Source organism: Oncorhynchus clarkii, chromosome 8 (genome assembly GCF_045791955.1).
Source record: "Oncorhynchus clarkii lewisi isolate Uvic-CL-2024 chromosome 8, UVic_Ocla_1.0, whole genome shotgun sequence".
NCBI lineage: Eukaryota > Metazoa > Chordata > Actinopteri > Salmoniformes > Salmonidae > Oncorhynchus > Oncorhynchus clarkii.
The window spans coordinates 32,566,720-32,590,727 of NC_092154.1; the positions used below are offsets into that span (position 1 = coordinate 32,566,720).

General features: G+C 40.5%; 1 protein-coding gene across 1 annotated transcript; it reads right to left on the reverse strand.

Moving 5' to 3' along the window:
* Positions 1 to 651: 651 nt before the first annotated feature.
* Positions 652 to 20,528, reverse strand: LOC139415643 (uncharacterized protein C14orf132-like). Its single transcript, XM_071163757.1, has 2 exons — positions 20,293 to 20,528; positions 652 to 2,084 (listed from the first exon to the last, which is right to left on the reverse strand). The coding sequence occupies exons 1-2, from the start codon at positions 20,317 to 20,319 to the stop codon at positions 1,860 to 1,862; spliced, it is 252 nt and encodes an 83-aa protein (XP_071019858.1). The 5' UTR covers positions 20,320 to 20,528; the 3' UTR covers positions 652 to 1,859.
* Between the last annotated feature and the right edge of the window lie 3,480 nt (positions 20,529 to 24,008).

Here is a 24,008-nt window from a genome sequence, read left to right on the forward strand (position 1 = left end):
TGCAACAATTTAAAAGATTTTACTGAGTTACAGTTCATATAAGGAAATCAGTCAATTGAAATCAATTCATTAGGCCCTAATCTATGGATTTCACATGGTTGGCCACAGCTGGGGAGCCAGGCTAAGCCAATCTGAATTAGTTTTCCCCCACAAAAGGGCTTTATTACAGACAGAAATACTCCTAATTTTCATCAGCTGTCCGGGTGGCTGGTGTCAGATGATCCAACAAGTGAAGAAGCCAGATGAAGCCTGAGCCTGAGCTGGTGTGGTTACACGCGGTCTGTTGTTGTGCGGCTGGTTGGACGTACTACCGAATTTTCTAAAACTATGTTGGAGGCGGCTTATGGTAGAGAAAGGAACATTCAATTATTTGGCAACAGCTCTGGTGGACATTCCTGCAGTCAGCATGACAATTGCACACTCCTTCAAAACTTGAGGCATTTGTTGCATTATGTTGTGTGACAAAACTGCACATTTTAGAGTGGCCTTTTATTGTCCCCAGCACAAGGTGCACATGTGTAATTATCATGCTGTTAAATTAGATTATTGATATGCAACACCTGTCAGGTGGATGGATTATCTTGGCAAAGGAGAAATGCTCACTAGCAGGGATGTAAAAAAAAAATTGCACAAAATTGGAGAGGAAGAAGCTTTTTGTGTATATGGAACATTTCTGGAATCTTTTATTTCAACAAATGAAACATGGGACCAACACTTTACATGTTGCGTTTACACTTTTGTTGAGTATTTGGCTTGGAATGCAGTTTGGGTTACGATGTGTTGAGCAACTGTAAAGAGGAAGAAAGATAATCTTATATCCAAATATACATTCAGACCGACATAAAAATGGTTATGGTTACAGCAGTCACATCAAGAGGCTTGGATCCAAGTGAGTTCTAAGCGTGATAAATCTGGTTTCCACATGTAAATATCTGTGAAAAGTGGATTGCTATACAGAATGGAAACAAACATAACAAGCGGTCACAGTGAACATCAAGTTCTGTAAATCGTACATCTCGTTCATATGGATTTGAGGTCTGATAGGGGTGTTTAAGGGAAATAGTTTTAGTGTACCCATACTTTATTTGATATGAATTTGCTCGGAAAGGATTGTCTATTCAGCACTCAAGGCTCACTTAGGAAGAAAAGGGGGGAACTAGATTTACTTGATCCAAAACCGATAGTGTCAGGTGAACTATATTTTCATGGGGTAAGTAAATAAATCTAAGATCATTAGGCATTCTGTTTCTAGAATGTTTGTCATAAACTCCTAACTTTGGGCAGATGTCTTTAGAATACAGTGACCTCTGTGGAGTAATGCTTTGAAGATAATGCTTTGAAGATAAAAACATATCAGTGTTACTTTCCATACAATGATCTCCAAACGCTTCGATTGGCACGTTACAAAGGTTCTGTAGGAATATTGTACGTCCTTTAGGTGATTTCAGAATTGACCAATTAGCTCAGAGGTTATTCAGAGTTGACTATACAACACTGTATACTATTTTCTAGAATCCGTTCAATATTTAAAGCTTCATCAGAAATGTTACATTTTTTACGTAAAATCAACAGAATTTATGTACAAAATATTTCATATTTTTACCTTTGGCTGCAGTAAAATTACCAACATATTACACATACTCAATTCTGTATTTGTATTTGTCCCTTGTCTTTCAAAAGCATGGACAAGATGTCAATGCAATAATCATTCATTCCTCTGTATCAGTGTAGCCTTTCATAGTGGTTATTGGCTGCTGTGGAGTTCTGAGATTATGTCGCTCAAGTTTCTGAGCTTATGTTCAAATATCTTGTGCAGCAACTTCCTCCTGCTGGCAACACTTTATCATGGCTCCCACCACTCAGAAAGTGAAGGCGTAGACCACTCCCACAACCACAATGTTCCCAATGGTGGCGGTGATGGCAATCCAAAGCCAGATGGCGTCGCGGGACATGGGCTCCCTCTCCGGCTGGTCATGGGCTGCCATGGAGGCCGCGTGGACGCTGGCTGACGAGTTGAAGAGGGAGTGGTCCGTGCTGTAGTCATCGTTGGGTGACGAGTCCATGAAGGCTCCCGCCATGACAGACTGGAAGAGAAAAGGAAGTCCATTAAACTCAAAGTGGGCAAAATATCTGAAATTTGCACAGCGTCATTTTATGTATAACCCGAAACACTCCTTCCCTATCAATATAGTCCAGTGGCTTAATCTTCTTCTCCCTTTGAATATTAATTGAATATTCAGTTCATTTGTCTCCTTTCCAATATTAAGTAAACAGTCTGAAAACATTTCTGCAATGGCTCTGATTCATTGTGAATGAGGAACCCTTATCTGGAAGGTGAAGCTCGTCCAATAGGTCATTGGAGCACATATTGAGATTATAGCAATCATTTAAAACTCTTTCACTGAAATGTATCTACAGTAAAGCTATTGGATTGCCAATGGAATGCTTTCCAGCGATGGTATGGAACCTACATATTCCTACACTTACGCATACACATTCAGAACATACACGCAGTATCTCAATACCTATCTACAGCAGGGAAGAGGATGGCAACTATGCTCAGAAAATAACACACAGAAAATATGAGCTGTGTTTAGGTAGCCAAACCCCACAAATATGACACTGGGACAAGAAAGGTGTTCTCCTTCACACAGTTGTATCCTATACAACACAGTCCGTAGTAGAGCGTCACCAATTGCAGCAAATGACCAATCTGTCACGTCCGTTCTCATTAGAGTACAATGGTGAAATACGTGTTCTAATGTGATGAGGCTGCTACCTGTATCTTTGAAACCCTTCTGTGGAGATTAGTCTATCACATATAAAGTAAATATTCAATGGAGGTTAAGAGATACAGTATACAAAATGGATTTTGTGAACATTGTCTCAAAGGGGGGATGGCCAGGGCAGGGTAGTCTAGTGGTTAGAGCGTTGGACTATTAACCGAAAGGTTGCAAAATCGAATCCCCAAGGTAAAAATCTGTCGTCTGCCCCTGAACAAGGCAGTTAACCCACTGTACCTAGGCCGTCATTGAAAATAAGAATTTGTTCTTAAACTGACTTGCCTAGTTAAATAAAGGTATAAAGTCCTTTATGAGTACCTTATTTCCTTTGATTCCTATAGAGATGTTGTTTGTTCATAGCACTAACTAATGAAAAAGAGAGGGTATTGTGTAGTAGGGGTACAATAAAGGGACAGACAATGTCATATAGAGAACTGATCAAGGAAAGGGCTGTGATGAGTGTCCCGTAGATGTGTCTGTTTTTCAGGTTTCCATCTTTTCACACCTCACTGATAACTTAAGGAGAGGAATTAAGAGACAATTCACTTGCATGTCAAACGTATAGACTTGTAGGGTAAACAATTCCTTCTACACATTGAAATGTACAAAAGCTTCTCAAAGACACTTTCCCTCAAACAAAGGAGAACTCATCTCACTGAAGAAACTATGCCTTCAAGAAGCTTACCTTTTATCTTTCACTTGTATATAGAATCAGCCCAGCACATTATGTGGTTCAGAGAAGATTTTAACCATTTAGAAACAGGAGTGGGGAATGTGAACAAATTATACAATTGTTCCTCAAACATGTTCTTTTTTTCATTCAAAGCTGTTTACCAATGCAAAGCTGACCGTCGCTGACTGTTGCTGATAATGGAGTACATACTGTCCATTTGTGGACTGGACATCAATTCCAATGTGTCACTCAGAGGTGAACTGCTTGATTGCTATTCAATGCTGTCAATACTTTCCATTTAATAAATACCATACAAGGTAACTAAGACTTAAGAGTGTTGTTTTTAATCACTCTTCCTTATTGCCTCTGCTAAACATCACTGTCATACACGTGCACACATGCACGCTGACAAAACACTTAGGTGCACAACAACTCAGACGGCCCCAAACACCTTTCCTCAAAGGGACAAGTCAGTGTGCCTATGAAAACAAACCGCTCTGTCCAAATGAGCGATGGCACTCCCACATTGCTCATTTGTTCATGCATCGGATTACACAAGTTTTTTTTCTCCAACTAGCCATTAAAGTGCTATGTTCAGGGTAATAGAGGTGCCTGTCACCGCCATAACGGCTTTTTGAAATCGCTTTCTAGCTAGAACAAATGGATCTTGCATATTGGTTTCCCAGTGTAGACTGTGCTAAATCACAGCTGAGACAATAATTAAGAGATCAACAAGATAGGAAGGTTTGGAGCCTCGGTACTGCCCTGGCTAGATTGCCTGGATTTATTAACTAAATTCAGTTGATTTCTGCACTCATTTGCTTTGTCACTGTCACAATCCCTTTCTATGTAAATCTCCAAGAGTACAGTTGGCTTTTTTAGTCAATATACCACGGATAAGGGTTGTTATTAATCACGACGCAAAGTGGAGTGCCTGGATACAGCCCTTACCCGTGGTATTTTGGTCATAAACCACAAACCCCTGAGGTGTCTTATTGCTATTATAAACTGGTTACCAACGTAATTAGAACAGTAAAAAAAATGTGGGCATACCCGTGGTAAAGGTTCTGATATACCACGGCTGTCAGCCAATCAGCATTCAGAGCAAAGCATTTCAAAAGAGCTTCCATAGGAGTGAACATCAACAGAGTACAAACAATATCCTCATATGAGTCTCAGGATAGTCCCTGTATATAGGTTGCTGTCTCCAACCCTACAGCCTGAACAGGAGCATATATGTTAGTGAGCACTTTAGGATTCCCCTTTACAACGCAACTGTCAGAAGCAGTCAACGTCTTTATGTTTCTACAGTCAGTTCCTCAAATAAGCCTCCAGTCGGTTGTCAGTCATGGCACTCTCTGTTCACCAAATGATCTTCGGTCCTATAGCCAGAGGTTTCAGCATGAAGAAAAAGGATGTAACATTTTGTATTCTATTGCAAGTACAGACTAAATATCCCAAAGCTTGCTTAGCAGAACCACTGAATGAGCACTCACATGCCCACTTTGGACTTAGAGCATAGTAATGACACTGAGCACTTCCATCAACTGTAAATTATTCACCTGTGAAGTGCACTTTCTTTTATTTCCCCTGGTATCCCAAAATAATCCATCTCTCGTACAAATGGACTACTGAGACAATGGGTAGCAACAGTGACATTCTCCTCTCTTCTTCTAAACACACAGCAAATATCATCCAATAACTACAGGCTACTGTGCACTCCTATGGTAATGTTCCAGGCCATTATCATGCTTTTATTCATACAAGGGAAAGGGGAAGCATGTGTTTTACTGTCACGTTCTGACCTTAGTTCCTTTGTTTTGTCTTTTGTTTTAGTATGGTCAGGGCGTGAGTTGGGTGGGTTGTCTATGTTAGTTTGTCTATGATTTTCTATTTCTGTGTTCGGCCTGGTGTGGTTCTCAATCAGAGGCAGCTGTCAATCGTTGTCTCTGATTGAGAACCATATTTAGGTAGCCTGATTTCCATTGTGTTTTGTGGGTGGTTATTTTCAGTCTTTGTGTGTCTGCACCAGACAGAACTGTTTCGGTTGTTTCTTTGTTGTTTGTTATTCAGTGTTCAGTTTTTTCATTAAATAAGATGAACACTTACCACGCTGCGCTTTGGTCCTCACCTTCTTCCCAAGACAGCCGTTACATTTACAGAAAATGCCCCATGTGTTTACAGAAAAAAAAACTAAAATACTGTAAAATAATGCTATTTGAAACGTCCACACAGCATCAGTCACGACTACCTCTCTCATAGCTGCATGTTATTCTCTCACGAAACAAAAAGGACCCATCAATCAAAAGGTATACAAATGTCTAAAACTTGAGAAACCAATATGATATCCTCTCTAACAAAGCATAAAGTGAAACACTTCAATCTAGTAGAAAAAGAGGGTCATTGGATGGTTCATGGATGCACACGTATAGCAAGTTTGGCCCTCGTATACGTATTGACTTTTTTACGGACTTGAATATGGAGTCCAATACCTATAAACCCCTGCTTCACATCACAATAGAACTCTGAGCTTTACCACTATTTTCCCATGTAGACTTTGATATCCTGTGTGCTATTACAGACTAGACATTTAAACCTGCCATATCCTGACCTATGTACATTTATGGCTACAAACTCATTCCATGTCTCTCAGTGAACTCTGTACTACGGTAACACATTCTATGCAAATCAAGCAAAGGACACTTTGTCATCTTCAGGTACAGTAACAAGGACTACACTATTTCGCATAGTTCACGACCTACCCTTTCATTTGGAATATGTGTTGCAATTATTGGATTTCTGCCTCCACAATCCATAGACAATGTATTTTCCTCAGGTCATATCCAGCCTACCTCAACGTAATGAGTGTGGCATGTCATTTATAGCATGGAAAGCAATGCTGGAACATGCAACCAATTTGACATTACAAAGTAATATCTGGCGAGTTACCATTTCTCAAGCCTGTCTGGTTGAGTGCCATCACACTACTGACGGTGGAGAATCTTTGGCAAAACAGAATCAGCAAGCTATTTCAGCTTTTTTTCTCTCTTTCCAAATCACTCATATCTGTAACAGTACTATGTGCCTGCCTGGGCCCAGCTCAGATCTGTAACAGTACTCTGTGCCTGCCTGGGCCCAGCTCAGATCTGTAATAGTACTATGTGCCTGCCTGGGCCTAGCTCTTCTTTTATTATATTTTGGCTCTGTAAGAATTACACAAGGCTGTACTTATCACTGGCCTATCATTGCTGCATGCCCCTTTGAATGTTTTATTATTTTTACCATGATTCCCTCTGGTCTCTCTTTAGACGTCCTCGCCGTCTTTCTATCTGGCCCTGGATGAGAATGTCTTATGGGCATGAAGGAAAATAGAAAACGTGAACAGTTTTTTTGAAAAGTGTAGTCAAGTAGGAAGTAGGAAGAATAAAAACACATCATTATATATGTTACATATATATTATATTACAATATTATCACGATATGACATGCTATCACGATATATCACGATACATTGCCCAGTAAAGGTTAAATAATTTTTTTTAAATTCCCGGTACCATTTTCATTTTGAATTATCAATATTATTTTGGTGCCCACCACTACTAATTTCCCCTAAATGTGTGTGTCTGAGCTCAGAGTGGGGCTAACCACATCCCTGTAACAGCGGTGGCCAACCAGCAAACTGAACAAGACGCCCATCATTCAACCACGACAAGAAGGACATGGGACTTTCCGCATGCTGTGATTAGTCCACTCCTGCTGGCTCACCGCCTGGGTGAGTCTTCACTGTAGTGTGTATATAGAGGTGCATAGGATCTCAGAGATAGCGTTAGCGCCACTCTGGGACTGGGCTTCATGTGATGTAAAAGCTATCCACTGGGCTACATTACAGGAAGCAGGCTGCTTAGTGTGAGGACATTCACAGGTCATTAATCCATTTCTCCACAGGCCACATAATGTCAGGAGGGAATAACAAAATGCCCTGACACACACCCACATGCATACACGCACACACGCAAACAGACACACACACAAACAGGTCCTTTATCCATTCTTCCCTAGGTCACACAATCAAACAAGGGAGCAACAAAACCCCAACACACAACGGCACCTGCACGTTTTTCTATGAATAATAATCACATAAAGACTGTGCATCGACAGTCTCGACAAGCTAATGAAAATGTGTTTGCTTCATTATGTACCTTACTGAGAAAATGTCTTCCAAAGAAATCTCTTGCTAGAACCTACAACATATGAGTTGTGTTTGGGAAGAAATAAACAATGTCACACCGGCGGCTGTGGCGATCGTGACGTTTTGTCAGCCGGTGATTGTCAAGCAAATAACTGCTGGTCTCATGACTGTTAATTAACAGAAACACAATTAGCATCTCCTGGCTTCCACCCATAGTCCACAAGACACTGATGCAGACCTTTGGAACGTCTACTTTTAAAAGTCTAATAAATCCATGTCATAAAGCCAACACCATCAAAATATATCCATTATTTATATTAGACAGGTCTAAAGAAACATGAAGAAGAATTACAATTGAACATAGTTGAATCAAATAGAAAGGACATTTTCTCCAAAAGGTTTGAGGGATTGCGCACATGCTTCTATTCTGTGTTGAGAGGTTAACAAAGAAACAGGTCCTCCTACATGCTTCATTTAGAGTTATTTATGTAACTTTAGTTGTGATACAAATGTTGGGCTATGTGTTTTAATGTTCAATACATTCTAAGGCTGCATGATGTGACTCTAATGATATGATATGCATTGTTTCAGTCTCTCATTCACAACTGGACAAGCACTTGATAATGACTCAAATTTCCCGGCGGCATCCCTTTTGTGTGGCCGTAATGCCCCCTAAAAAAATCTATGACTTTTGCGGCCAGTAGCTGTTGTGCACTTGGGCTGAATATAATAATTATATTTCCCTTCTACCGGCTGCATGCTCCAAAGCATCTCTCACTCTCAAGGCTCTCTCGGAGGTTCTCAATTCTTATTAGACAATGCCTGTAAAGTGATCTGGTCCTTCTCACAACATCTCGGGATTTACATTTTTATTTATTTTATTTCACCTTTATTTAATCAGGTAGGCAAGTTGAGAACAAGTTCTCATTTACAATTGCGACCTGGCCAAGATAAAGCAAAGCAGTTCGACACATACAACCACACAGAGTTACACATGGAGTAAAACAAACATACAGTCAATAATACAGTAGAAAAATAAGTCTATATACAATGTGAACAAATGAGATGAGATAAGGGAGGTAAAGGCAACAAAAAAGGCCATGGTGACGAAGTAAATACAATATAGCAAGTAAAACACTGGAATGGTAGATTTGCAGTGGAAGAATGTGCAATGTAGAGATAGAAATAATGGGGTGCAAAGGAGCAAAATAAATAAATAAATACAGTAGGGGGAGAGGTAGTTGTTTGGGCTAAATTATAGATGGGTTATGTATAGGTGCAGTAATCTGTGAGATGCTCTGACAGCTGGTGCTTAAAGCTAGTGAGCGAGATAAGTGTTTCCAGTTTCAGTGATTTTTGTAGTTCGTTCCAGTCACTGGCAGCAGAGAACAGGAAGGAGAGGCGGCCAAAGGAAGAATTGGTTTTGGGGGTGACCAGAGAGATATACCTGCTGGAGCGCGTGCTACAGGTGGGTGCTGCTATGCTTTCTCACAGGCTACAAGTGAAGACAGACACAACAGGGACGCAGCTGCCTGAGTCGCATATTGAAGATGTTGGAATAACTGCCCACATTTGAGTAGGCCTAACAAACAGCACAATCACTAGCCTATACCCCATAGTACAAAAGTTCACCCATTTTACTGGTCAACTTGTCCTCCTTCCTGAAAAAAAAATATTCCAAACATAGTCTGGAATAGTTGATGTTCAAAAATGCAATCAATTAGCGGAGAAAACACAATTCTCAAAAGTGACCGCAAATGCGATTATGCATGTAAAGGTATGTAAAAACAGTCAGAGGAATGGGGAGAGAGAGAGGGAAAGAGAGAGAGAGAGAGAAAACCCATACTTTTGGACTAACATTAGATAACACATTTTTCCAACGAGCGATAGCTTCCAATTTCCCTGAGAAGGGAGTGTTTTCAGTAAAGTGGCACTGAAGGAATTTGATAGCAACCATAGCCCCTGTGGAAATAAGCATATTTGCCAGGACTTTCTGTAACAAACTGTTTATGTATTAATAGAGAGATACGTAGGGAGAAAATATTTAACTGATTGTTATTCCTCAGATGTGGCGCATACCCAACACAGTTCATGTTTGAGTAGTTTTCTGCTTTGCATTTGAAAAGTCATTGAATTATGACACCACAGACCTCAAGTTCAACTAGAACAACTATAGTCAACACATTACACACAGGAGTGAACTGGTACTGCTGCTACAATGGCAATTCCCAGCATTCCACAGTGCAGAGGGCTATAGGGGTGATCCAGAGGACTCTCCTTACTGTACTGCTTGGCCCCCTTTTATCATACTGTTCATGATGAGATAGTAAGTCTGAGTTGAACTCTATGGCCAGTGTATAGACCAGGAGCAGGACTACTGTATGGGGCAATGGGTTTGTTCTCTACACCCTGAACTATGTTTGTTTGAGGCACTGGAAGTAACCCCTGCTGTGGTGATGATGAGTTACACAGGATGTGGAAGCACTGTCCCCAGACCAGTTGTGTCACTGCATGGATTCTGCTGTAGTATACAAGGGTAGAATGGGGACCTCTGACTCTGGCAAGACACCAGGTCAGACACAGCCTTTACGATGCAATATATAACCTTAGAAGGGCATAATTTAAAGGTTCAGTAGTTATAACACAATTTAAAAAATGAAGAATATCGTCTTTAAACAAAGATGAACTTTTCTTTCACTTCATTGGGCCCGAATGTAAAAAACGCAATGTCTCAGTATCTGTGAATACATTAAATATGATAAATTATGATGTGAAACAGTTTAGTCAATCAATAAGGATGTTTCCCATTCAATAATAACTACAGACTACAAAAAATCACGTTGACAAATCGTCACCTCTGGGGAACATTGGACTGGCAACATTTCATTTAGATTTACATACTAACTCATCAGGTCGAAAAAGATAACACAATACTGTATATGGATTATAAACTCAGTAAATCACTGCACTCAACAGATATCCCATTTTTTGTATTATCACTTCTTTTACTTTATGTACATCTGGTAATGTTAATGGGGGGTAAAATAGAACTACTGCCTGATGCACTTCTGTGCAAGTAAGGTAGACGGGCATTTCCTTCTGCTTTGTAAGGCTAAATATTGTAAGTCATGGACATGCTTGTTCATTCCCAGCACATTGCTATTAACAGCGAGTAGAAGAATGATGGATGACTTAACAAGATTATCTAATGTATGACCACAGTCCTATTGATTAACTTGACCATGCCTGGAATAGGGGCCAAAATATATTTTAAGAAATGTTTAAGTCGATTACGTTTGGAAATAGGGCACCCTGCTTTGGATGCTTCCTTGAGAAGGCAGCTTGGAGAGAAAGGCCCCCTCTGGTTACAGGTAATGGCTCACTAACTCTATGGCATCCCACACTGCCATTTTCATTAGCACTCCAATTTCCTTTCTCTATAGGGTAAACAACCTACGAGCGTTATGGGTGTACATCCTCATGTATTTACACGCGGAGGCATCGTGATACCTGGATATCAGCATAATCACCTTCTCTACAGAACACACCGGAAAACCATGAAACATGTGACACGTTTATAACATAAACATCAGTGTTAAAAACTTAAACTTCAGGCATTTAGGTTTGCCAATAGACAGGTTAGCTAACAACGTCAAGAAAATGATGTGCGCGCTTCCATGGGGCAAAACCTATTTTCGACACAATTGGCTGGAAAGAGTTCAATGCTTTAGGAAGCTTAATTTCCCCATCACTACTAACAAACACAGTAATGGGTGGGTATCTCTTACATTCACTCAAAAGGCATTTATGGAAATTTGAAAATATGGCTTTACATCCTACAGTGTTGAAATAACACCCCCAGTGTTTAGTGTTTAAAACCTAAATGCAAATAAGCATGTTCTTGTGTTTACAATCAAAACACTGTGACGAGTTTTCATTGATATTCTAAATGCCTTGACACATTTAAAATGTGTTACAGAATTTGTTTTAGTCATGTGTCTTAAACACTTGGTTTAACCGTGTATGCTGATCTCCTTTTGCCATAGCTCCAGTCACTCTGATTCCGATCATTATGTCTTGATCAGATATCCTTTCATGCACTGTGTCAGCAGTCTACTGAGAAGAAACAGTCATAATCCAAGAAAGATCTCACAACTGCTTAATCTTTTCTGTGCTTCCTGTCCACACACAGGGAGCTTGTGCCCCACCCTGGGAGCTGTTGCCGTCCCGCAATATTTCACCCCTTGTCTGTAAATTCACCCATTCAGAGAGAGCCAGCTAGCTCGAGCATGGCACATTACTACTGGAGAGCTGGGAGCCAGAAGCCATCATTCTTGCCCCGCTAATTACAGTACATGTACTCTGACACACCCCTGGGCTAAGCTGAGGAAAATTGTATTGCCGCCTGTAGCTTAGACCCAAAGACAAGCACTTGGTTGGTGTGATAAGGAAGATGGTGTCAAGGTCTGAAAGCAATTTTATCTGGTGACCAGTCGAGTGGGCCAAGAAGTGACAAACCACTCCCTGATCCTACTGTACACACACCCATATAGCTAGTGGTGTAAAGTACATAAGTAAAAATACTTTCAAGTACTACTTAAGTAGAATCTGTACATTACTTTACTATATATGTTTTCGACAACTTTTACTTTTACTTCACTACATTCCTACATTTAATTTTTTTTTTTACTCCATACATTTTCCCTGACAACCAAAAGTACTTGTGTCAAATTTAGCCTCTGGCCTGGCGGACTCACTAAACACAAGAGTGTGCCCCTGGCAATACATTATTTTTAAAAACAAGAAAATGGTGCCGTCTGCTTTGCTTAATATAAGGAATTTTAAATGATTTATACTTTTACTTTTCATACTTTAAGTATATTTTGCAATTACATTTACTTGTTAAACTTAAGTATATTTAAAACCAAATACTTTTAGACTTTTACTCAAATAGTATTTTACTGGGTGACTTTCACTTTTACTTGTGGAACTTTCTGTTAAGGTATCTTTACTTTTACTCTAGTATGAAAATTGGGCACCTTTCCCACAACTGCATATAGCATGTGTAGATCCAGCAGACGCAGCACGTACAGTATGTCTACTATAACCGTCACTAGCTGGTTGTCTGGCTGACTGGCTGTCTGATCAGCTATGTATCCATGGGATCTGCAACCACAGCCATCCTTACTATGCAAGCAAAACCATCCTATCCTTACAGTTCCTTTCAGATAGGGTTTTTTTTCAGTACCAGTTGTAGCCTACCCACACTCTACAAATCTATGAAAGCCACTAACAAGCATCCCACTTACTGACAGCTGATGTGTGCTGTAAATTAATTTAGTAGCAGACAACATTAATGATCAAAACCAAGGATGTATAGAATAGTATGAGAGCATGAAATAGAAAAAAGGAATGTAGTAGATTGATGCTAAAATCAGTGTATGTGACATATAACAGACACAGCATGAGTCTTGCACAAGCAGTATAACTATTCCTTTGTAGTTGAGGGTATAAAAATGAAATTGTCATAAGCAGTGGTCAAACAGAAAGGAGAAATTCAATAAGAGTTGAAAGAAGCATCGGTATCAGTTGCAAGAGATAAACGGAATGGCTTAATTAGGAATAATGGGAAATCTTGATTGCGATCATGGACATTGTATGAAAAAAAATGTGCAAACTTCAAGCATCCTTCATCATCAGTCAAAACTTAAAAGGAATATAGCCCAAGGTTAATTTGCATCAAGGGCACAAAATGAAGGATGTGATTAAGAGTAAAGTCACTTGGTAAAACATTAGGACTCATTACATGGTGACTCCTATTTCAGATTAAGGCTAGCAGAGAGAGAGAGAGAAATGTGTAAAGAAAGCACAGTAAATGTTAAGACTGTTTATACCACCAACAGCGTAATGAGTTTAGGTGCGACCCAGATGATTGCTCCCTCTCGCTCTGGTTTCCAATGGGCAGGTAGACTCAAAAAAAATGCTGGTTTAAAAACAACCCAATTTGGCTAAATATTGGACAGAACACATGTTGGGTTAATGTGACCCAGCCAGTTGGGTCACAGACAACTCATTTTTTCTATAAATTGGGTTGTTGATGCTGTGTTATTGAGCTATGATCCACCCAGTCAGAGCAGAATACTGGAGGCGTGGCTTAGTAGGTGCGTGACTTTCAGATCGTTATTTTGGCTACCTTTGAGAGTAAATGTCATTCCAGTTAATCTGTTCTGTTGTATTGTCAGTACATGTTGAGCACAGACAGGTTTGTATCTTTAATAAGGCTTACACAAGATTGAGTTCCTATGCATATCCGTGCTTCAACACCTGCATTGCTTGCTGTTTGGGGTTTTAGGCTGGGTTTCTGTACAGCACTTTGAGATATCAGCTGATGTACGAAGGGGTATATAAATACATTTGATTTGATTTGATATCCCAATGTTGGTATAGTTACCACTTTGTTATAATATTTAAATCTGTTGTTGTTTTTTTTATAAATGTCACATTAAAATGTGTAATGTGATAAAATATTGAAGGAAAATAAACATTTGCAGTGTACAAACTTGACGATGAACATGAATTACATTTATTCTCACAGGGGGCCAAAAATAACTATCTGAAATCCATGCCCCGAATAGGCCACGCCTTTGGATTACCGAAACATGGGTTAATTTAACCACAAATTGGGTTATTATTCACTTTCATGTTGGGTTGACCCAGCAGATGGGTATTTTTTAACCCTCTTTAGTCAATTACAGCAGCCCCATGAAAATCGAACTAGCATAATATAAACATCCCCATAAAAAACTGTCTGTTTAAGCTAAAGATATCCTCTCTCTCTCTCTCTCTCTCTCTCTCTCTCTCTCTATATATATATATATATATATATATATATATATATATATATATATATATATATATACTGTATATACACTGCTCAAAAAAATAAAGGGAACAATTAAACAACACAATGTAACTCCAAGTCAATCACACTTCTGTGAAATCAAATTGTCCACTTAGGAAGCAACACTGACTGACAATAAATTTCACATGCTGTTGTGCAAATGGAATAAACAACAGGTGGAAATTATAGGCATTTAGCAAGACACCCCCAATAAAGGAGTGGTTCTGCAGGTGGGGACCACAGACCACTTCTCTGTTCCTATGCTTCCTGGCTGATGTTTTGGTCACTTTTGAATGCTGCCGGTGCTTTCACTCTAGTGGTAGCATGAGAGTCTACAATCCACACAAGTGGCTCAGGTAGTGCAGCTCATCCAGGATGGCACATCAATGCGAGATGTGGCAAGAAGGTTTGCTGTGTCTGTCAGCGTAGTGTCCAGAGCATGGAGGCGCTACCAGGAGACAGGACAGTACATCAGGAGACGTGGAGGAGGCCGTAGGAGGGCAACAACCCAGCAGCAGGACAACTACCTCCGCCTTTGTGCAAGGAGGAGCAGGAGGAGCACTGCCAGAGCCCTGCAAAATGACCTCCAGTAGGCCACAAATGTGCATGTGTCTGTTAAAACAGTCAGAAACAGACTCCATGAGGGTGGTATGAGGGCCCGACTTCCACAGGTGGGGGTTGTGCTTACAGCCCAACATCGTGCAGGACGTTTGGCATTTGCCAGAGAACACCAAGATTGGCAAATTCGCCACTGGCGCCCTGTGCTCTTCACAGATGAAAGCAGGTTCACACTGAGCACATGTGACAGACGTGACAGTCTGGAGACGCCGTGGAGAATGTTCTGCTGCCTGCAACATCCTCCAGCATGACCGGTTTGGCGGTGTGTCAGTCATGGTGTGGGGTGGCATTTCTTTGGGGGGGCCGCACAGCCCTCCATTTGCTCGCCAGAGGTAGCCTGACTGCCATTAGGTACCGAGATAAGATCCTCAGACCTCTTGTGAGACCATATGCTGATGTGGTTGGCCCTGGGTTCCTCCTAATGCAAGACAATGCTAGACCTCATGTGGCTGGAGTGTGTCAGCAGTTCCTGCAAGAGGAAGGCATTGATGCTATGGACTGGCCCGCCCGTTACCCAGACCTGAATCCAATTGAGCACATCTGGGACATCATGTCTCGCTCCACCCACCAACGCCACCTTGCACCACAGACTGTCCAGGAGTTGGCGGATGCTTTAGTCCAGGTCTGGGAGGAGATCCCTCAGGAGACCATCCGCCACCTCATTAGGAGCATGCCCAGGCATTGTAGGGAGGTCATACAGGCACGTGGAGGCCACACACTCTACTGAGCCTCATTTTGACTTGTTTTATGGACATTACATCAAAGTTGGATCAGCCTGTAGTGTGGTTTGGACTCCAAATCCAGACCTCCATGGGTTGATAAATTTGATTTCCATTGATAATTTTTGTATGTAAAGAAAAAAGTATTTAATAAGAATATTTCATTCATTCAGATCTAGGATGTGTTATTTTTGTGTTCCCTTTATTTTTTTGAGCAGTGTATTATGATATATATTTTTTTGCATTGGCTGCATCTGAACCCACTGCATCCTTTCATGCCGTCCCTAGGAGGGGTGCGTCAGTTGAGTGGGTTGAGTCACTGACGTGATCTTCCTGTCCGGGTTGCCAAACTATTATGACTCCTCTATTGTGATTACTGTTTTGTTCTAGGATGTCCCTAAGCCTCACAAGACTCGCTTGAAGGTAGCCCAGTACCAGTAAAATGAATGAATGGAAGTATATATAGATGTTTCCTGATCTTTCTTATATCCCTCAGATATAGGACAGACACGTCAAAAACAAAATTCCTTTAGTTTTGTTTTTCCATGTATGATGCTGTTATTCAATGCATTTATGGGCTAATAGCTAATAAGGCCAAATTCAATGTTTCATCAAATATTTTTTGTTATACCTAAAGGGGTCCTAAAATTCCAAATCAAATATCTAAATGATCCTTCATATGACCATCTTAAAACAATTCCACATGTTAGCTTAGTAGAACCCCCCCACAGGCTTAAACTATGGAGGTTATTTGCAGGAAGAATGGCCTATTGGCGACGACAAGTCTTTTTGGCAACCTGTGGGAGTAAATGTCATTCCTGTTCATCATGTTATTTTTGTACAATTTTGTACACATTTAAATTTCCCTTCAATATTTTTGCACATTACATAGTTTAAATATACAATTAATAACATTATTTAAATATCATAACAAATTGGTAACTATCCCAACACTGGGATATGCATAGGCACTTGAGGAACTCAACTTGTGTAAGCTTCAATAAACTACAAAAGTGTCGGTGCTCACCCTTAATGCGTTTGACAATACTACAAAACAGTTCAACCGTAATGACATTTACTCTCACCGGGGACCAAAAATAACGACCCAAATGCCATGCGACTACTGAGCCACGTGCTTCCAGTGTTCTGATCTGACACGGTGGATCATGGCTCAATAACCCAACTAAATGACACAACTGGCTGGGTCAAAAATAACCCAACGTGTGTCCTGTCCACTATTTACCCAGCGATGGGTTGTTTTTAACCCAGCATTTTTTTTTGTGTACGAAGGCATAATGAGACAGAAGAGAGAAATGTAATCAGAATGTGATTCATGTAATACGAATGGGAGTAACGTAATAAGAGTGGGAAGTGAGAAACTGAGGCAGTTAGTGCTTATGCTTAAGCCTGCATAGTTACCAAGTTCTGTCATAGCAGACCCATGTTGGAACAATATGGAAATGGAGCATCTCAGAGGGCTCTCCAGCATTAATGTGAAAGTGACTAGCTCCAGCCTGTCAGCCAGGGCATCGAGGGCGAGATGACACTGAGCAGAGCGGAGAGCGTCTTAAGAGAAGTCAGGCGGAGAAACTTGGCGCCCAGCTCAGAGACTAATGGAGAGCTCTCTCAACGTGGCAGGCAGAGCTGTGTCACCATCTCTATCTTACCGATGCCGTCCTCCCAACAGCCATCGCTTCCTCGCACCGTCGCACAGCTGTCTAGAGCCGTGGAGGAAAACCACCTAAATATTTCCCGACACATGACCTCCCAGACCTAGACTCTGAACACCCACAGCAACAGAGAAAGCCTTGATTAATACTGTTTTGTAGTTGAAAGATGATTGAGGATGTGTCCTTGATGAGTACTGTATGGATGGATGTTGAGGGGAATGAGTGGTGACATGAAGATATATGATGGCGTCGTAGCTCATGGTTATACTCGTATGATTCAGTAATATCAGTCTTTATTTTGTATTTCCCTACAGTAACCTGAAAGTTCTGCATGTTGATTGCAAAATGTGTTGACCAACACATTCAATCTGGGCTTTGTGAGATACTATAGTCAGCTTTATTGAGGATTTAAAAACTTTCATCCCTGTCAGAAAGTCTCTAAATACAAGAGAATTCAGCTGATACCGCTCTACATTCCAAGTTATCAGGTGCCTGGCTAACACCACACATTGTAATATGTTTGGTTTCAACAAATTATTATTAACTGGTTCCACTTCTTTCAGCCCAAGTGTTACCTGAACTAAAAACAAACAGTTGGCGCAAAATTAGCTCCAACTTTTAAAAAACATAGGCAGAAATTCAGTCAACTTAAAACGATGTGTTTGCTAAAATTGACTCAAAAATATGACTTACCTAAAAAAGCCTGTGGGGGAACTATTGTTTTAACATACAATGTTTTCATATTTGACATATAGACAGTAATTAATATTCCACATCCTCACCTGGGATTTGAACTCACAACCTCTTCCAATCTTCTTGCTACCACAATCATGTTCATGTCAATGACTTATTTCACCTGCATTGCTACACTTTGCTCTTCAAAGTAAATCTCAGCTCTGTTAAAGGTACACTCAAGCAAAACTATTGTATTTATCATAGTGATTACGGAGTAACATTAAAACAGATTAATATGCCCCACCAACAGCAGACAACTACACAGAAAAACCTACAATTGCTGAAATAAGTCAATAATATCAATGGTGATTGAATAGTTAGATAAACTGACACTTGACTCCGATATGGTGGCGAAGCTGGAAGATTGGAATGCCAAGAACCAAGAGGCTGAGAGTTCAAATCCCAGGTGAGGACATGTTGACTAATAATACTGTATAAATGAACATGCACAATGTAAACATGTATGTCTAATATACATTACCAATCAAATATTTCAACACACCTACTCATTCAAGGATTTTTCATTATTTTCTACATTGTAGAAAAATAGTGAAGACCTCAAAACTGTGAAATAACACATATGGGATCATGTAGTAGGCAAAAAAAGTGTTAAACAAATCAAAATATATATTTATATTTGAGATTCTTCGAAGTAGCCACCCTCTGCCTTGATGACAGCTTTGCACACTCTTGGCAAAAAATATATTTTGATTTGTTTAACACTTTTTTGGTTACTACATGGTTCCATATGTGTTATTTCATTGTGTTTATGTCTTCACTATTAGTAAACATATAGAAAAAGCCTTGAATGAGTAGGTGTGCCCAAAGTTTTCACTGGTACTGTATTTAAGTTAAAAACATTGTATGTTAAAAACACTCTGTGTGTCTGTAACCAGTTGCACAGCCTTTTTTAGTTAAGATGCCCAAATAATAATTTATAGTTGAATGATCATATGACACAACTTGAGCAAGCACATCATTTTGTATTGACAAAATGTTTGCCTACGTTTTCTTAAATTTAAGCTAAGTTTGAGACAATTTTATTTTTTTTGGGGGGGGGGTTCCCCTTGCCCACCCTTGACCACCCTAATGACGCTCATGTTTTCTAAATATAAATGTGCATGCATGTGCAGCCCTGAGGGCATGACACTCATAATCAGAGAAATGTAAATAGGCTAGCAATGAAAATCATGGTGAATCGTAAACATTGTCCATGGTCCGGTGTGTTATTGTCATGTTTCATTTATTAGAGTCGTTATGCGGAGTTACAAGTTCAAGATAATTACATTTCGCATTGCAAATCACATATTTGCACTATGGCATGGTAGCCTGCCTTATAATACCTATAATAGCCTATCTTAATAGATATTGATCAACTCCAAGTCTATTATAATTGCACATATCTCATCTGGGCTGATTACATTTGATTACTTTAATTATCCTGTTGATTACAAAGTTGTCTGACATCTCAGTCAAATATAAGAACTGCATTGATGATCAGAGGAACATCAGCGTGGACAAAATAATAGAAAATGAATGAAAACATGTAACATGTGTTAAGTTTTTTATATGATTACATGTACTAACTTTAGCCTAATCTAATTCGTGCTAAAATCGTATCATTTCCTGAAGCCTAGCGACCAAATGTTATATTTTGAAAAAAATCAACAAGTTGTATTACAGTCGGTTTAAAAAACGATATTGTTCACACGATTTAGGGTGGGATGCGTGTTTACACCTGTTTATCGGCGAAAGGTTATTTTAGCTTGTTGGTGACAAAATCAAGTTCATCGGCGAGAGAGAAACTTCGTTCGTATGTCGGTAGGAAATAAATAACCCATACAGACGCCATATAGAACTGATTTACTCTTTACTGCCTTCAGCACATTAGCAAGCTTTTGACAACGCATTTGGCCTATTCGTTCTAATAATTATTAGCCGATAATTGCATGGAAACCACACATAACTTCTTGATTACCAATACCAATAATGTCACAGACTTACCTGCGCAGCCATAAATGAGAGATCCATTGTGTTACGCGTGTGAGAACAGTACACCGTTGACTATCTTGAAATAGTGTCGAGTCGCCCTAGTATTCTCCAAAATGTAATTAGAACGTTTTTCCCATCTACATTCTCAGATCCAGCCAACGTTAATAGCGTATGCAAGTGGCGTAGGCGACTATTGTATTGGAACATACGGCAACCTTACAGAGAGGGAAAAAGCGCAACAGCCGTGTGTTTCTGTGTGAGTGTGTGAGAGGGAGAGATTTTTAATAGCCTACAGTGATATTAACACAAACGGCTAATCATGCAGTGTTTTCGATAGTAGTTATGACAGTCTAATTGAGTTGTCTCGCCTACTCTTGGCACATTTATCTGTGCATTTTGAAATACAACAAGAGCTTGTGCTTCAGAAACCATGTCTGCTTGCAATATTTAAAGAGCACCGTATTTCATGAAGCAATTAATCATGCACTGTCTGAGTACCTATGTTAGATGCACACGAGGTTGTATGATAAATTATTGTCTGATGGATTAGTAAATGTTTAATGTACTGTGTCTGTGGTCTATTTTCAGGATCCCCACTCTGGGTGACATCCTTCATCTTATTCTAAATTATACTTTGCCCCCTGACCTGGACTCAAACCCGGGTCCAGCAACTGTCAAGCCAACACCTTAACTGTTACGGCAACAGGTCTGAACCTCTTACTGAGGTTGCTAGGTGTTAGTTTAAGGCCACAACATTGTCTCCTTCCTCTGGGAGAGAGTGTCCCCACGCTTCTCTGTACCAAGACTCTCACGTGTACACTCCTCTTTTGATGGCCACACAGGCGCCACGCCACTTTTGACACCAATGTAGTGAATTCGGGGGGGGGGGGGGGGGGGGGGGGGGCGACCGGAACTCTGCGCCTGTCAAGCCAACACCATAACATTACGCCAAGAGGTCCGGACGTAGGTGTTGGTTAAAGTCGCTACCATACTTTCTCATATGAGAGCACGTGGCCTGTGAATAACTAAAAGCTCATTGTGAGTATAGAACAAGGAAATGCAATGTCTTAAAGGGAAAGAAGTTGATGATGGCAAAGCGATGAGAGGCGCCAACATCAAGTTCGTAGAATGCTTTGCCTAAAACAGGTAATGAACTCCGTAGTGTAGTGTAATAGCCGACACTTTATGTGTCTGCCAAATAACTCAGTCAGGGAAATCACCCAGATGAGAGCTGTAACAGTGTGTTCACAGTTTTATGTCTAGCCATTTGAACAAAGTACTGTACCTTCCATCTTGGCCATTACATCGTTAATGTCCACTTGCCTACTCCGCCTCTTCTGAAAATGTTATGGAATATGAATAACAGTACAGATCTTCCAGCTGATTTCCTATTCCAATGCAAACTATTAATAATGTGTAATGATATTCTACTGATAAATTATAACAATGCATCCACTCGCGGACCCATGGGAAATTGGCCATGGGATTTGTTAATTCCGGTGCATTAACGTACCAGAACAATTGCACTGACACACAATCTTTTAAACTCATCAATATTTCATCAGAGTTCCAAAGCATCTGGCACACCTGAGGTTAAGGCGATTTACTCTTGAGGATAAAAACTTGCTACAGAACCTTTTTAAAGCATTCCAACTATGTCCTGCAGTCAGATACCTAATGTATTGTGCAGTTTGATTCTGGACAGGAGGCTTTATAGATACAGTAGATACATTGCTGCCTCCGTCGAGTGCCACTACCTTTAGCTATTGTACAACTTTATACACTAGATATTGCCAAGATTGCAAGTACCACTCACACGTGGTCTGATCTGTTATTACAGTATACTATTTTCACCTTTTTTGTGATATTTGTATCATACACTCATACAATTTGTTTTGCTATCTAGAGCCTAAAAGGGTTCTTCTGCTCTCCCCATAGCAGAACCCTTTGAAGAATCCTTTTTGGTTCCAGGCAGAAAAACCTGTGTGTGTGTGTGTGTGTGTGTGTGTGTGTGTGTGTGTGTGTGTGTGTGTGTGTGTGTGTGTGTGTGTGTGTGTGTGTGTGTGTGTGTGTGTGTGTGTGTGTGTGTGTGTGTGTGTGTGTGTGTGTGTGTGTGTGTGTGTGTGTGTGTGTGTGTGTGTGTGTGTGTGTGTGTGTGAGAGAGAAAGAGAGAGAGGAGTCAGACATGTGAGTCAGACATGTGTGAACCAAAAAGGGTTCTCCTATGGGGACAGCCGAAGAACCCATTTGAAACAGCAACTGTACCCAGTAAACATAGTTAATCTTTGGTAGCATGAATATGCTGGTCATTAGACTGTGGCAGCTGTGTGGGAGGGAGTCTATGAATACCATCATTAGCCAAGAGTAGAAGACGGGGCGCAATAGATTAGCATCTATTAGATTTTACATGTAGAATCCGGTTTGTCGTTGAAACTGGAACACGACAGAGGAATAAAATATCTGATAGGGGCGAAATGTAAAGGAAGTGTTGCGATGTTAATGAATATATGCTTGCTGTAGTAAAGGTTTCTATTGGAATGGGTTGGTTGTTTTGGTTGATAGATTCTTAAAGTTTCCAGAAAGAGGACAGCAATGCCCAAGAAGGACTGCAATTATGATCATTTTTCATCCCGACTGTAGTCTTTGTCTGCTGTTTCTTTTTGTAGCTCAAATTGATGACCCCCTACACCTTCTGTCCAATAACACCCTTTCAGTAACTGAACGGGCACTGTATACAGAATGTTTAAGATATTAACTTACAGTACAATACAGAAAAGCTGCATTCCGCTTTGTATGACAGCAGTGCATGCAACCTTATTGCTTCTCACATGGCCACATGCAGTTATGACTTATTCTTCATTGTGCCCATGATTCTGGGTGAAACAATATACAGCCACTTCGAAGCGCCCCGTACCAGCTCTAACTTTCACCTTAAACCCGGTATGGCATACCTACTGTATTACACGGTCTATTAAGTTCTCAACAACAAGAGACTGCCTCTGGGCATCCAAAGCGGGCAATCGCCAAAGTTATAATTAAGATACTAGAGATAAGACCCATGCTCCCTAGCAACTTCCCTTTAACGTTTTTTTTTTAATAATAGAGATCCCAGTTGTCTATTTAAATCTCGTGATCACCGTGGTGTAGTTGGTGTAGTCATTGCAGTTTCAGAGTTTTTTAGCAGTGTTGGATGGCAGGAAAGTTGACTACCTTTTTATAGCGCATTGTTGTCAGATGCCAAGCAGTTGCCATACCAAGCGGTGATGCATCCAGTCAGGATTCTCTCGATGTTGCAGCTGTAGAACCTTTTGAGGATCTAAGGACCCATGCCAAATATTTTCAGTCTCCTAAGGGGGAATAGGCATTGTTGTGCCGTCTTCATGACTGTCTTGGTGTGTTAGGACAATGATCATTTGTTAGTGATGTGGACACCAAGGAACGTGCAGCTATCGACCCGCTCCACTACAGCCCTGTCGATGTGAATGGGGGCGTGCTCAGCCCTCCTTTTCCTGTAGTCCACGATCAGCTCCTTTGTCTTGCTCACATTGAGGGAGAGGTTGTTTTCCTGGCACCACACTGCCAGGTCTCTGCCCTCTTCCCTATAGGCACTCATCATTGTCGGTGATCAGGTGTTGGAGTTGGTGAACAGGGAGTAGAAGAGGGGACTAAGCACCCAGCCCTGAGGCGCCCACATGTTGAGGGTCAGCGTGGCAGATGTGTTGTTGCCT